A 15,484-nucleotide genomic window follows, 5' to 3' on the forward strand; every position below is an offset into this window, starting at 1 on the left:
ACCATGAAGAAGGAAGTGCAAGCTAAGGATGGGAACCTGGGAAGAGATCCTAAGGCGGGGGCTGCTTTCTCCGAGGTGGTGATGAGGACAAAACACTCGATTATTTAGGTTTTCTTTATCAAATGACACAGGACGCATGCTAGAGGAGAAAGTGCTGCTTTTATCTCTGAAGACTGAGGCTCCTGCTCTAAAGCTGGGCTCTGCCGGATGCTGTGCCAGCCAGGCCTCGGGCAGGTCAAATCCTGCTGGACTTAAGATGCCAGCTACTCCCTTCCCAGGCACAAAAGGTTGTCCATGGCTGCAGAATAGAACGTAGGTTTATTTGTAGTAAAAACTGTAGTCTGGGGAGGAAAACCCATTGGCAAATGTACAATTGTTCCATCAGGGGGTACTGCTGGCTGTGGGACCCCCTCATCCCTGACTTGCATGCATTGCACTGCAAATGTTCACAGCTGATCTCAGGCCCCCAGTCCTCAGCCCTCAAACGGTGTCCAGTCTCCTGCAGAGGTACCTGTGGGCCAGCTTGCCCACCACCCTGCTTAGTGTGGTGCAAAAACAAACAACCCAAATCAAATACAAACGTCAAAACAAACACAGAACATTCACAAAAACGGGGTTCTAGATGATTCTTTTTCTCAGTGTCCTTCATTATCATGACTTCTATCATGACAAACTAAAATATACATAATTTTGCTATTATAGACTCTTATTCACATATGTAATGGGAGATTTAGATGAAATAATTACAACTCCCCCCCTTTAAAATACAAATAGGCAAAACAAAACAATAGGACAAAACAACAAACAAACAAAAAACAGAAAAAAAAAGGATGTTCTGAGGGCATTGCTATGGAAGGGGCTGACAGGGCCCCCCCACGCCTGCACTGGCACTGGGCAGGCTGGGTCGAGGAGCTGTGCAAAGTGGCCTGAGCCCCCGACTCTCCAAGCCAGCTCCTCACTCCCATACTAGCTTCTCACAGCTTGAGCCTTTCCAGAGCATCTGGCCTTCCGCTGCTCCCTATCTTCTGAAATCCTCCTTGCCTCCCCCCACATCCCAGCAAGCTGGAAGACATGAGGCCAACTCTAGAAAACATCCCAGGTGCAAGGTGGTGCCCAGCCCCACTCCAGCAGACACAATTTCTCAAACCCCAGTCTGGTTCCCTCCTCACCTAGGACTGGGCAGCTAGATGGAGGGAGAAAGGGCCCCAAAGAGTCCGTGTCTTCGCATAAGCTTTCACACAGAATTCTGAGTAGGGAGAAAATAGGGGCTGGCCAAGCCAGAGGCCAAAGGCCAGGAAGCACCAGGAAAGGGGGAAGGAGGGGCGAAGATACCCCAAGAGCACTTATTCTGGGTTGGCCACAGGCCCAGTGTGTGGGCTGCAGGAATCTCTGTGGGGACACCTGTCAAGGGCTAGAACCAACATCTAGTGCAAAGGCCAGCAGACTCCTAGGGACCATGGTTTGGAATGCAGAAGATGCAAGAATGCCTCCTGGAGAGAAAAGAGGCAGTGGGGGAGGAGAGCCTGGTTCTTATCCCTGCCCTTTGGGATTCACAGGTGTGTCCCCTGGCAGCAGGGCAGGGAAGACCTCAGGAAAGAGGCTTCAACAAAGGAAGAGCAGTACCACTGACTGGGGGTGGGCCAGGGGTGGGTCTGCAATGCCACTGTTCCAAAGGCCTGGCCAGTTACCACTCATCAGGACCCTAACGTGCTGGGAAGGGAGGCAGTCAGGGAAAGCTGCAGAGCCAGCAGGACCCAGGGCTCCTGTGCAAGCTCTCTGATCCTGCACCCCAGATGGGCCTAATGTGTGCTACAGCACAGTCTGGTCCTGCCTGCCTCCCAAGACCTGACACCCACTCTAGAGAGCAGCAGCAAAGACAGGCAGATCAGTGCAGGGCTAGGAAGGGTCCCCTCTACTGTCCCCAGCCCTCCCTGGCACACCATGAGTTGAGTTCTAGGCTCCTGAACATCTAAACCAGAGGGGCAGGCGGTGGCTTCTGACCTTAGCTGTCATCCACACCCGCCTGGCCACATTGCCTGAGCTCCCTCTCCTTGGTGCTCTGGATGTGGTCAGCACAGGTTTCCTCTATGTACAAGGAATGTACCCAGGGACAGGCCACCCAGGACAGGTGGCAGTGGAACACTTTCCCCATCCCTGTGGGTCATAACAGCTGCAGGCTTGGCAGGCAGTTCCCAGAGTCATGGAGAGGCCAGAGGTGGACTTCAGAGCTGGGGAGATTCCCAAGAACATCCACGAGTCCCGTCCAGGCCTCGCCTTCACTGGACGCCCTCCTCTTCCACGTACGTCGAAGGAAACCAACCGATCTGAAAGAGATGGCAGGACATGTGTTTCTGCACGTGGCAAGGGGTGTGTGTCAGGGCAGGGGCAGGAGGGACTTAGGAAGATGAGAACCCTCCTAAGCACCAGAGAGTTCAACCAGATCTCACCGAGCCTTGAGGAGAGATTAGAGTCTGAACAGAGTTTATGATCTGCCAATGAGAAAAGCGTCAGACCCTACATACAACCCGACCCTCAGCCATGACAATGATGAAAATCAAAAGCAAATACAGACAGACAGACAGGAGCCCTGGGCCAGGATGGAAAGAGCCACCCCACATAGTCAGAAAACTGGTGAGAAAACAGACATCTCTTCCAAAGAAGAGGAATCAGAAATCAAAGAAGTCCTAGGCAGGAATCTGGTTGTGGTGATGCATGACCGTGACCCTTGCATCCAGGAGACTGAGGATTTCCTTGAGTTCAAGGCCAGAGAGGCCTTCTCAGTGAGACTGTCTCCAAAAATAAAATAAAACAAACCAAGAGGAGGAGGAAGAAGAAGAAGAGGAAGAAGAACCAAAAGGAATATGGGAAGGAGAGGGGAAAAAACACCTAGAATGAAAAGATACAATGACCTAAAGAATCTAAAAGGATCAAGCAACAGGTTAGACAGAGAACAGGACTAACAGTAGGTCAATCCAGGATAGAATGCAGATGGAAATAGGAAAGAGAGGGACCTGGCAGATATGACAGAGTCTCAACCAAGATCAAAGTTAATTCCAGAATCAAAGAGAACCTTGCTGTTGGTATAGCAGAGGAGCAGCAGGTGGCAACTGAAGTGCCCAGAGTTGTCCCACCAGGAGGCAATTCACTGTGGCAATTCAGAGTGAATTGCCAGGGGACTACAGACCCCAGAATGACTTCTGCTTCTGCTGTGCTTATTACTGCAATATTCCTCTAGCAGGCTTGCGTGGATGTGGGAGGTCTTCACTGCCTGTAATATAGTGTGTTTATCTCTTGGAAACATTTTTATCTGTTGATTGTCAAGAAGATGACCCCTTCCTAAGCTGTACTATCTAAACTGATAATAATGATGATAGCCTATACAATTTTGACGAATAAAAATAAATACAAGAAAATGTTTCACAGCCATGGTCTGTGAGTTTCACCTAAGGAGCTGCACAGATTGTAGCTCAAGTTAGTGATTGGGAAGAAAACAACTGAGTCCAAGCAGCCCAGCTAGTTTAACTTCTTTTAACCTTAATGTTGAGAGATGTGTTCACAGTTCTCAGAGTGTATCTCGGCTGAAACAAATCCTTGAAAATAACAAAGTTAGACTAAGATAAGTTTTTGTTAACTAGCTTTGAGGTAAGGGGGGGAGGAACAAAAACCCCAAGAAGACAATCTACATTTGACTGCAGAACTTGTTAAACAAAGCAGCCCAATTACAACTGGTTGACGTACCTTTCTTGCTAGGGTTGGTTGATGACCAACGGTGATGATTAATTCCTTATACCCATTTCTGCCCTCAATCTCCTAATACAAAAAAACTATTAATGAGTGGTTATGTACCCTAAGGATTTAAAGCAGAGCTGACTGATTCTTTTTCATACATAAAAGTTTAGGTTTGCAGGGTAGTGGTGGCACAAGCCTTTAATCCCAGCACTCAGGAGGCACAGGCAGGACAGATCTCTGTGAGTTTGAGGCCACTAAACAAGTTCCAGGACAGCATCCAAAACTACAGAGAAACCCTGTCTTGGAAAAAAAAAAAAAAAAAAAAGTTTAGATTTGTGATTCCTTTAAGATTCCTTATAAGAGTACCTTTCAAGTAATAAAATAATAAATAATAGTAAGTAATAAAAGTAATTGCAGTTTGTAACTGCAAACAAAATGCAGCCTGCCAATAAAAGACCTGACAAGAATACTTTGCTTGCCCACTCTTTAACAAGTTACTTGAGTATGAATGCATGTGAGTTCTTGGGATTTTTTTTTTCACCTGTAGTAAGTAAAATGTTTGATCATGTAAGGGATATGGAAAACATGCTGTTTTTTTACTGTTTGTTTTGTATTTATTGTAATTATTCACTTGAAAAACAGAATATAACTATGTTGTATTCCTCTATTGGGATATATAAGCTGTAGGGGAAAAAAGTGTACAGTAGAAAGAACAGAGAAAGAACACGAGAGAACAGAGAATAAAGAAGGAAGCCATCAAGAGAGGGTGTGTCTTTTTCCCTAAACCTCCTCAGATAGAAAAGTCTTAGCTTACACTGATTCCATGGATTCCTTTCAAAGCCCTGTGCTGCCGGAGGCTGGGACCCAGACAGCAGCAGAATCTGGAACAGGACATCACAATCAGAATCTATCCTAGCTAGCATCTGAGAGAAGCCTTGATTAAGGGATTTCCCAGATCAGGCAGACATGTCTTTGGGACTCTCTTGACTGTTAGCTGATGTAGGAGAGTCCAGCCCACTGTGGGCGCACCATCCCCTAGGCAGAGCCTGAGACATGTAAGATGAAATAAACCCTTTCCTCCCCTAAGCTGCTTTTTGGTCAGAGTGTTTCATCACTGTAACAGAATGAAATAGAACACATACTGTAACACTGATGAATGACAACCCCCTTGTGTACACCAACATAAAACTGTGGCTTCTGTCTTAATGTGAAGAAACATCAAACCTAACCATGGGATAAAAATAACTGTGCTGTCTCCAAACAGTGTTACAAGTCATATATGACTGAGAGAAACTGTAGAACATTCCAATTAGGATGATGGTCATGGTCAGTAGCCCATGTTTTCAGTAAACAATAGCAAGAAGAAAGATAATTGAGAAAACTGGTAAAATTAGAAAAAATTGACTACAGACCAGAAAACTGTATTATGTCAAAGGGGGAAAGCCTTGATTTCAGGAAATATTAAGGAGTAAAGAAATGTCATTTGGGCAAATACTATCATTAAAAAGAACAGAAGATACATGACAACACCACACAAAAATAGGAGAAAAATAATTTGCAATTTAAGGCTGTGAGATCCTCACACTGTCTCAGCAGTAAAAGTCCTCTCTGAAGGGACTCTGTATAGTCCAAGTGCATTTGTAACCACCAGAATATTAGCAACACAGATGCCAGGCTGAGTGGGAACAGAATAGCTCCTGCTACCAGCTGTAGAATGTTCAGGAGGGCAGCAAGGGCTGCCTGGTCCTCTACAGACAAGTGTACCTGTTTGGGTCTCTATAGCCCCAGAAAAATCCAGTTTGTTCTGCTGGTGGCACATGGAGCTCTGTGCCTTTCCAAAAAGTTGCTCAAGGACCTGGGTTAAAGCCAGTGGATCTAGAGTCCAGGAATAGACAAGGCGTTTTGCAGGATCTCTGGGGGAAAGAGTCTGAGGTAACAAAACACCTCTCAGTCACTGGAAACAAGAGGAAGGGATAGAGTAGGTAGGACCTGATGGGTCCCTGTGGCTTCCCTACCTGCAACTGACTGGAAGACTGTATGTAAAACCCATTAACGAGTGACCACAAAGACAGAGAAACACGGTCTGGCACAGTACAGGGTCTGTGGGGCCTGGATGGAGACCTGACCAGTGAAGCTAGGATCACAGTGAACATCTGGATTCTCAGTCCTCACCCCCACCCATGACATCAAGGGAGATCTCAGACACAGTGTGCCTAGAACAAGGCTGAGCATAGTCGAGGCTGTAGAATAGCTTGTCTGAGTCCACCTGGGTCAGAGCCGGCCCTGCGCCTCTGCATGAAGCCCTCAAACCAGGCAAGTTACTCACCCGTCCATTCGTCTCTCCTTTCCACCAGCCCTGGTCCCCACCGATTCGGCTGTAGATCTTTACCACATCACCTTCCCTCAGCGACAGCTCTCGCATGTCCCGTGCAGCAAAGTTGTACCTGGCCACAGCTGTCCCAATGACCCGTGGTGTGAACACTATTGGGGCAGACAGGGTGGGACATCATTAAAACTGCAGGAACTGCTCAGCCAGAGCTCAGGGGCCCTTGGACCGAGCTAGGTCTCTTCCCTGCCTAAAGTGTGGCTTTGTGCTCAGCTAGACCACAGCTAGAGGTCTTTGGAGGGACACACTAGCCTCTAGCCCAGGACCTTGCACACCCTGCTGGGTTTGGGTATATGGCATACCCAGGCATGCACTAGAAGAGGGTTGGAGCGCATCACCCATGCGCTATCACAGGCAGCAAGCATGTCACTGGTGAACAGAGCAGGGACCCATGCCTTGACCACTATGACTTGTGGTGTCCCCATCCCAGATCTCCAGAGTAGGACTAGAAACCCACTGAACTGTTTTAGCCCCGAACTCAGAAGTCCTGAGGGGCAGGTGACAACGGCAGTGAGTGAGGGGACACACACAGAGGGGCTTTGGCTCTGGCAACAGAAAGTATGTCATCGTACCAGGACTGACTGAAGCCCCCTCCTTTAGCACTCATCCCATCCGCAATGGCAGCTTTCACAGTGGCAGAGCGGTCGCCATCTCCGCCCCTCTTGCCCACATTTCCCACAACCAGAGGCAAAGCTCCCAACGGCCATGAAAGATGACGGCTGAGGAGGCAGGGAAGTAGCTATCAGTACGATCAGGGGAGAGCCCTGCCTAATGTGTCCTCATGAGCAGCAGCCTCGGCCTGATTCCCAGCCTCCCTCCCACACCTGGCACCAGGCTGCACAGTCAGGGGGACCCATCCGGCTGGGCCCTGAGCAGAGGAGGTACCTGACCAGAAGGGAGCGGAGGGGCCCTGAGGGGCAAAGCTGAGGCCCTGAGGACTGAGAAAAGAAAAGTTGTAGGAGGCGCAGGAAGCTGCAAAGAGGCAAGAGAGAGCATAAGACAGAGGGCAGGACGTGGACGCTAAGAAGATGTCAGGCTCTACTGCAGTAGGACACTAGGGAGGACAGGGGCCTAGCATAAGCACGGCTAGACCGCTGCTTGCTCTATACCTATGGCTCATCGTTCTGCGGGTCCCTGTAGACTGGAGACATGGGTTACTAGAGTAAAGAGCTCTGAGCTAGCAGCCAAACAATCTGGGCCCGTCTCTGTCCCAACGTCTAGGCTGCTCCCCTGTCCTCGGCTTTGGGGTCCCTCCTTTACATAGACAGTTGCTTGTACAACCCAGGCCCAGGGCACCCAGGGAGGGATCTGTTCTCAGATCCTACCCCATTGCTCCTCACTGCTGTCAGCTTCAAGCATAGGTGTCAAGAACTAGAGCAGCAGTGCAGCCCCCATCTGCTACATGAAATGAGAAGGGCATGGGTCAGCACCAGGGACAGATGGGTTGGCCGGGTCCACGCTCAGGGATGGGGGCAACAACTCTTGACCCAGGTGGACAGGGAGCATCTTGGCCCTGGAAGCTGGATACCCCTGGGCACAGACATTACCTGGGGACCGGCTTGAGGCCCTGGTGCTAGCACGCTCCCGAGACTTGTAGGGGAACTTGAGCGTAGTGTCCAACTGCTTGAAGCTTTCCTTGAGTGAGTGGCTCTGGTAGTACTCCACGAGCTCCTGCAGGGGGCACACACCCACCTCCTGGGTTCCTCAGAGAAGCCCTCACTCCAGCCAAGCCCAGCCAGTGCCTTAAAGACCCCCTCCCTCAGCTTTAGTGTTCCCAAATATTTCAGAAAGAACTCTCTGGAAGGAATGCTAAGGATGAAGGACAGGCTGCTACTGTAATACCTTCCATGCTGGAGTGAGGGTGCACCTGCAGGGCAGAATGCCATGAGGCCAGTGCCAGGGACAGGACTAGGCAACAATGAATGATGGCCACACAGAGTGGTGCCATGGCTTTGGAAGAGCCCCATGAACCATGGCTGGCTGCCCCAAGAGGCACCTAGAGCCTCACCTGATGGTGAATGTTGGCTTTGGGCTAAGAATGGGATTTTAGGCACTTTCTGGGTGTGTGTGTGTGTGTGTGTGTGTGTGTGTGTGTGTGTGTGTGTGTGTGTTTGTTTGTTTCCCATGGGCCACAGAGGGGAAAGGAAAGCTCCAGTGTCCTGGTAGAGGAGCAGTGTTTTGGGGTGTGTGTGTGTGTGTGTGTGTGTGTGTGTGTGTGTGTGTGTGTGTTTCCCATGGGCCACAGAGGGGAAAGGAAAGCTCCAGTGTCCTGGTAGGAGCAGTGTTTTGGGGTGTGTGTGTGTGTGTGTGTGTGTGTGTGTGTGTGTGTGTGTGTGTGTGTGTGTTTCCCATGGGCCACAGAGGGGAAAGGAAAGCTCCAGTGTCCTGGTAGAGGAGCAGTGTTTTGGGTGTGTGTGTGTGTGTGTGTGTGTGTGTGTGTGTTTCCCATGGGCCACAGAGGGGAAAGGAAAGCTCCAGTGTCCTGGTAGAGGAGCAGTGTTTTGGGGTCCAGGTATGGTGGTACACATCTTTTACCCCAGCACTAGGGAGGCAGAGGCAGGCTGGTCTTTGAGAGTTCAAGGGCAGGCCTGGTCTACGGAGTGAGTTCCAGACCAGCCAGGGCTACATAGTGAGACCTATCTCCAAAAACCAACAGACAGAAAAAGAATTGGGGTTGAGGTTGGGCCCAGTGGTAGAGCAACTGCCTAAAGTGTGTGGGGCCCTGGGCTCCACATTAGTACCTAAAAGAGGGATAGGGGCAGGCAGGTACAGACAGAAACAGTCTCTTGTCACTTTAAGGAACACATGCCTTGCCCTGCATTATGTGGGGCTGACCAAGGAGGTGGAGAGAATAGGGTTGGGGTTGCTTGTAGTCTCATGTTGGGTGAGAAGCCTCAGTGGGCCTTGGTTTCTGCTCTATCATGTGACCTAGGGAAGGCTTTGGAGTGTTCCAACTCAGGAAAAACATTGCTTCAACTGTCCCCACCCTTGCTGGAGAGAATCGTCCCCAGTAGACAAAGAGACGGGCCATGAGGGGCGGAATGGTTGAGTGGAGAGCCCCGGGCCCCTGCGGCCAGGTCTGGTGGGTGCACAGGGAGTGACAGGCACTTACCAGGAGGCTCTCGAACTTCTTGGCCTCGGTGATGTGGATCCAGTTGTCCTTCTCCACTACCTTGATATGCTTCACCTCGTCATTGAACCTGGATGGACACACAGCCCAGCAGTTACCGCACAGCCACGCTGCCCAGGGCTATTCCAGATCTGTTTCAGCAAAGATTCTGACCCAAAGCTCTATACCGCCTCTGCAGCTACCCGGGGCCAGCCGTTCCTCCAGCACTCTATTTGGGCAGAGCTCCTGGGACCTATCCCATCGCCCCCCCCCCTGCCTGCTTGAAGTAGAAACCCCAGAGTCCCCACTACCAATTCACTCCTCTCCCCTCCCACCGCCCTCTCCAGGCTTCTGCTGCTCATTGGCTCTGGACACTGGGAGAGCCCCTACTCCCTGAAAGCTGCTAACTCTGCCCTGATCTCTAACATCCACTAGGCTGCTCCAGAAGCCAGTTGTCCCTGCCCTCACCCATCAGCATCTTTATTTAGTTCAAGGGTAGCCAACCTTGGGAGGCTCTCCTGAAAGCCATCCCAACCCATGTCAGGCACCAAGGTCAAAGACATCACAGAGAGAAAACTAGAGCCAGTACCCTGGTGACTGTGGTATAGGAGCCCAGCCAGTGAAGCAAGAGAACTTATCTCCCTACTTCATGTATACCTGTATATGAACCAAACTGTAACAAGGACTGGGCACCTTGGGAAGGGCTAAGGGGTAGAAAGGCATCCTAGGAATGCAAGGTTGGTTCGATACCCTGACATCAGCAAAAGCAAAAAACTGATTATAATGAATAATCCAGCCCCCAGGGCCTTTGCAGGCACTTACCTGTGTCACCATGAACTTAACCTGTGCTGTGAGCAGCCAGGCATAGATATACAAGACACTGGACACTCCTATGAGATGGGTGCGATGGCTACCATGTCATTAGGTGGGGCCGGCTATAGCTATGCATTTCTTAACCATGTAACATTCAGTAACTTGTGCCCATGGCTGTCCTATGTTGAGGAAAACAAACTGCCAGTCTTGTTTTTTTGTTCTGTTTTAATCTGAGGAAAGATGCCCAGAACAAGGGCCTGTGGCCCAAGCTACAAGGGTGTCATGGCCACTGCTGGAGTTCTCCAGTACATCTCTGACAGCGCCTCCCAGTGTCCACTAGCCCACTCTGAAAGTACTCCATCTTCAACCCACATGGCCATGGAGCAATGTCTTGTGTAGGCTGCAGATTGCCCCCAGCATACGAGGAGCCCTGATGGCTAGAATGTGTTCTCTGCTGCCATCTCATCCAAGATTTTCCAGCATGAACATCAGAGAAGACCCACTCCGTCCCCTCAATAGCGGGCTCAGAAGGGACACTCGCAGGCCCCAGGGCTGTGGCTCACTTGATGCTGATGGCGAAGCGCTCGGCCTCTGCTGGTCGCTCTCTGATGAGGTAGGTCCCACTGGGATGAGACTTGAGCAGATTGTCCGTCTGCTGCCGTTCCATGTTGCCAGCAAACCTGGGGACAGGAAACCAGAACTGAGACACATTGCTGAAGGGGCTATGACAGGTACATGTCACCTGCCTCAGGTTTTGCTCTTTGAATGAACTTTAACTTTTGAGGTGAGGAGATATGTGACTGATGAGGGGTATGTGATCAGAGCACAATGTGGGGGATAGCACCTCAAGTCAAAAATACAAGGGTATCTGATAAAGATGTCATAGGGGAGAGAGAGAGAAGAGAGTCCCACAGCCAGGAGAGGGGACTGTTTAAGTCACAAACTTCTACCAGACCCCACGTGTCTAATTTTTATTTCCACTACTTGAAAAGAAGCAATGATTTGGGCATCTTGGGAGAGACACTCTGGAGATGGTCAGCATCCATGCAGAATGAGATCTGAGCAAAATCAGGCCTTTCCCACTATCAAAAAAGGGTGGTGAGGCTGGTCCCCTCAGCAAAACAACCCCCATGTGCCAGTCTTCAATAACATTGCACAATCAAGGTAGGCCTGGGGCTAATAAATTAAATTTCTTGGTGGCTGGAAGAGGGGAGTCACTTTCTTTAGTAGTAGCCACTGGTAGGTTGTCCATACTCTAGTTAACAAACAACAAAAACCCTCTTCCCATGCTCATTCATGTAAGCAAATCTAACTAAACCCAGGGGGTCTCACACACAAAAGGTATGAAAATGGGAGGAGCCAGCTGGGAAGAAGCTGGGAGATGAAGAGTAACAGAGGCAGAATGAATAAAATTCATCACACACATGTCTGAAAGAATAAAAACCTAATTTAAGGCCAGGCATGGTGGCATGCGCCTTTAATCCCAGCACTCAGGAGGCAGAGGCGGGCAGAGTTAGAGGCCAGCTAGGTCTACAGAGTCCCAGGACAACTAGAGAGCTACACAGAGAAACCTTGTTGGAAAAACCAACCAACCAACCAACTAAACAACCAACCAAGCAAGCAAGCAAGCAAGCAAGCAAGCAAGCAAGCAAACAAACAAACAAACCAAAAACGGTAATTTAAAAACTAAAACAATGTGTGGTGGATTATCTTGCATGTCAATCTGAGTCGCCTTGGAAACAAATCTCTGGATGTCTGAGGGATTATCTAGATTAAGCTAATTGAGGCAGGAAGCCCAGTCCCCCAGAGGCTCTAGGGTGCCATCCCATGGGCTGGGTTCTCAGACTGAATAAAAAGAAAAGCCAGCTGACCCAGCATCTGTTCATCTCTGCTTCCTGATTATGGATGCAGCAGCTGCCTTGTGCTCCCCCATAATGTACTGTACCCCAGAACTGTGAACCAAAACAAACCTGCCCTTCCTCAGGTGACATTTCACCACAGTAAAATGACAAGAAACAAATAAAGACTCCATCAAGAGAAAGCCCCGTGACCTCTATGATGACACCAGTCATTTGCTACCTGCAGGGCATGCACCACAGGCCAGGTGGGCTTCCCAGAGAGATGCAAAGGGACAACAGTGAGTTGCTAGGAAGGGACAAAGACATGGGAAGCTGTGCAGACACATCACATGTGAGGCCTGGGGGTACTGGACTGAATGGGGAATGAGCCTCATATGTTGCCAATGTGGGGCTATGCAGCTTTGAGGGCTAGTTCTAGGCACGGGACACTGCAGGGACAGAATCAAGAGAATCATCCCAAGACTCAGGTGACCTGCCTGTGACCATATCCTTCCATGTATCCCAGCTTCTCTTCTCACCAAAGGCAAGAGATGGCTTAGTGATTAAGAAAACTGACTGCTCTTCTAGAGGTCCTGAGTTCAATTCCCAGCAACCACATGGTGGCTCACAGCCATCTATAATGAGAACTGGCACCCTCTTCTGATATACAGGCAGAACAGTGTATACATAATAAATAAATCTTTAAAAAACAAACAAACAAGACCAGAAGCATATCACTTCTATCTACAGATTACTTAATGAAGCTCAGTTACCACAAACAGTGGTGCCTACTGATAGGGACCTAGCCAAGGTAGGGCTCAGTTTCCCAGGCCAGCTCACAGGGGTCACCAAATGTCCAAGTCTGCAGCTCACAATCCACTTACCAGGGGTATGCAGTGTAATCAATCTCTCGGGATGGTGGGCGGCCAGTAGGTGGCTGGGGACAGAACACAGGTCTATTAATGTACCCTGGGGCATGAGGTAGAAGGGGAAGCTCATGAAAAACCCAATCCTGGGACCAGCAGTCTATCTATACTGGGCTAGAACTTCAGGTGGACTTAGCCCAGCACCCCTGAACTGTGACATCCTTGGGTAGATGTTCAGATGGCTGATGGCTTTCCCAGAAGGCATGAATGAATGAGGAACCAGAGGCAAATTTAATTCCTGGGAGGGAAAGGCTGACGGCCACAGGAAATCCCCAACAGTGGACATGAGATGGCCACACTCAAGAGCTACTGTGCCCCTCCCCTGTCTCCCTCTGCTATAGGTACTCCAGGTCTATCTAAAGCGTTCTGAGTGTTTAAAACTTTTCCTTCAAGCAGCAGATGAACAGAGTGGGTCTGGGGTGAGCAGGATGCCATTTGTCTCAGGGAGTACTGTTTTTTTCCCTTTTAGCTGTGTGTGTGTGTGTGTGTGTGTGTGCACGCGTGTGCGCGTGTGCGTGCGTGTGCGCGTGTGCGCGTGTGCGTGCGTGTGGTAATTCCAGGTCAATTCCTTGCTGCTTTTGACATCAGGGCCAAGAACAGCTTTGTTTGTTGTTCCAAACAAGACCCAGCCTTGTGTCTGGGCAGCTTCCTCTTCCCCAGCCCTGATGGCCTAAGAGGATGCAAAAAGAACCTCGTCCCCGGGGAGGGCAGTGGTTCTGCATGAGTTTCAGCTGGGTGGATGGCAGTTGGGGTTCATATAAGAACAGCCCCCATGGGCTCATAGATTTGAATGCTTGCTAACCAGGGAGTGGAATTACTTGAGGAGAAATAAAAGGGTAAGGAGTTGTGGCCCTGTTGGAATTAAGTGTGTCACTAGGGGTGGGACTAGAGGTTTCGAAAAGCCCACACTAGGCGCAGTGTTTCTGTCTGCTGCCTCTGGAGCAGAATGTAGCTCTTAGCTACTGCTCTAGAACCACGCTCCCCAGTGTAATGATAACAGACTAAGCCTCTGAAACTGTAAGTTAACCCCCAAAGACAGGCTTTCTTTCCTAACAGTTTCCTTGGTCGCGATGTTTCTTCACAGCAATAGGCTAAGACATCCACGAGCTGCTCATCTTCAGCCCCCAAACCTTCAACCGGCAGAAGCACCCCTGCCTGCCCCCGGGATGAACTGCTCTGTCCCACTGTGGCCATCCAGAGAGGACAACCTGACTCCCTGGCCCTAGCTCTCTGCATCTTGGACCCTGTGATCTTTGAAGTATGAGGGGAAAGACTCACCCTTCCATCCACTGGGCAGGGCTTCACAGATGAGCTGGGAAAATACCCTGACTTCCGGGTTTGAACCAGCCGCCCCTGGAGGAGCAAGCAGAAGGCACAAGGGACCCTAAGGTGCCTGCAGCTATACAAATCCCAGGCCCGCCATGAGCGTCACCTCCCTGCTGGGACCTTAGTCGGCCTCCCCACCACTTGGAGCAGAGAAGTGAGGACATGCCCACTTTACAGGTAAATAACACCAAGGCTCAACACAACAGCCAAGTGTTTCTGCAAGTCCACCTAAGAGACAGATGACACCCAGGGAGCGGGTAGGGAGGATGAAGACCTGGTGTGATGCTTTCACGTCAATTTGACACAACCTAGAATCGTCTAAGGAGAGTCTCAGTGAGGGACTGTCTACATCAAGCTGGCCTGCCTCTGTGGGGATTGCTGTATTGTCCTAAGTGAAGTGAGAAGAGGCAGCCTGAGCTGGGTGACGGTGGCGCATGCATTTAATCCAAGTACCTAGGAGGCAGAGGCAGGGGGATCTCTATGAGTTCAAGGCCAGCCTGGTCTAGAGATAGTTCCAGGACAGCTAGGACTGTTACACAGAGAAGCCCTGTCTCAAAAGGGGTACCACTCCCTGGGTTTGGGTCCTGGTCTGTACACGAGTGGAGAAGATGAGCTAGGCACTAAGTGTGCATTCCTCCTCTCTGCTCTTGACTGTGGAAGAGATGTGACAGGCAGCTTCAAGCTCCTGCCTGACTTCCCTGCCGTGATGGTCTGGAACCTGGAGCTATGAGCCAAATAACCCCTCTCTCCCCTGAGTTGCTTTCTGTCAGGGTACCCCATCACAGCAACAGAATGAAACCATGACAACTGGGATGCAGAACATCCTTCAGGACCTTCTGGGTCTCACGTGATGTGACTGCCTAGTCTGGCTCAATAGTCTGGACTCCATTACTGATGATGTCCTTGAGGGAACAAGACACTACAAACATCACCAACCTTTACCCTAACTCTATACTCCAAGCTGGCCATGGGATCTCAGGGTTCCTTAGGTGCTGGGGCTCAACAGAGAGGGAGCTAAAGATGTAATACACTCCAGTTCAGAACTGTAAACTAGTCCACAAGAGTATCATGGAGCCCATATTTATCTCCCTAGGGCAATCCCGAACAGTGAGGGACTGCCAACCAGAATGGGAGCATTGGAGACGGGGCATGGTATGGCTGGGACAGAACCTGGCGAGGGCCTGTGGGGTCCACTGAGGCAGGAAGGACAGGGTAAACAAGAGTTTGTGGAAGTATGCTGTACCCCCACCTGTGTAGCAAATGCCTCCAGGAAGATACAGCAGAATTCACATGCACAAAGGAGGTGGCAGAGGCCATGGTAAGCACCCCTCTAGACTCACTCCATGGCATCACCCCC

General features: G+C 50.1%; 1 protein-coding gene across 1 annotated transcript in view; it reads right to left on the minus strand.

The window, feature by feature from the left end:
• Positions 1 to 299: 299 nt before the first annotated feature.
• Vav2 (vav guanine nucleotide exchange factor 2) overlaps positions 300 to 15,484 on the minus strand; it is a 163,879-nt gene continuing 148,694 nt past the window's right edge. The window contains exons 22-29 of the mRNA XM_051184960.1: positions 14,080 to 14,154; positions 12,760 to 12,812; positions 10,601 to 10,717; positions 9,228 to 9,315; positions 7,663 to 7,786; positions 7,001 to 7,087; positions 6,056 to 6,210; positions 300 to 2,324 (exon numbers count right to left, since the gene is read on the minus strand). Coding sequence (XP_051040917.1) covers positions 2,277 to 2,324; positions 6,056 to 6,210; positions 7,001 to 7,087; positions 7,663 to 7,786; positions 9,228 to 9,315; positions 10,601 to 10,717; positions 12,760 to 12,812; positions 14,080 to 14,154 — 747 coding nt within the window. The 3' untranslated portion in view covers positions 300 to 2,276. The remainder of the gene's footprint in view (positions 2,325 to 6,055; positions 6,211 to 7,000; positions 7,088 to 7,662; positions 7,787 to 9,227; positions 9,316 to 10,600; positions 10,718 to 12,759; positions 12,813 to 14,079; positions 14,155 to 15,484) is intronic.

This window comes from Phodopus roborovskii, unplaced genomic scaffold (genome assembly GCF_943737965.1).
Source record: "Phodopus roborovskii unplaced genomic scaffold, PHOROB, whole genome shotgun sequence".
Taxonomy (NCBI): domain Eukaryota; kingdom Metazoa; phylum Chordata; class Mammalia; order Rodentia; family Cricetidae; genus Phodopus; species Phodopus roborovskii.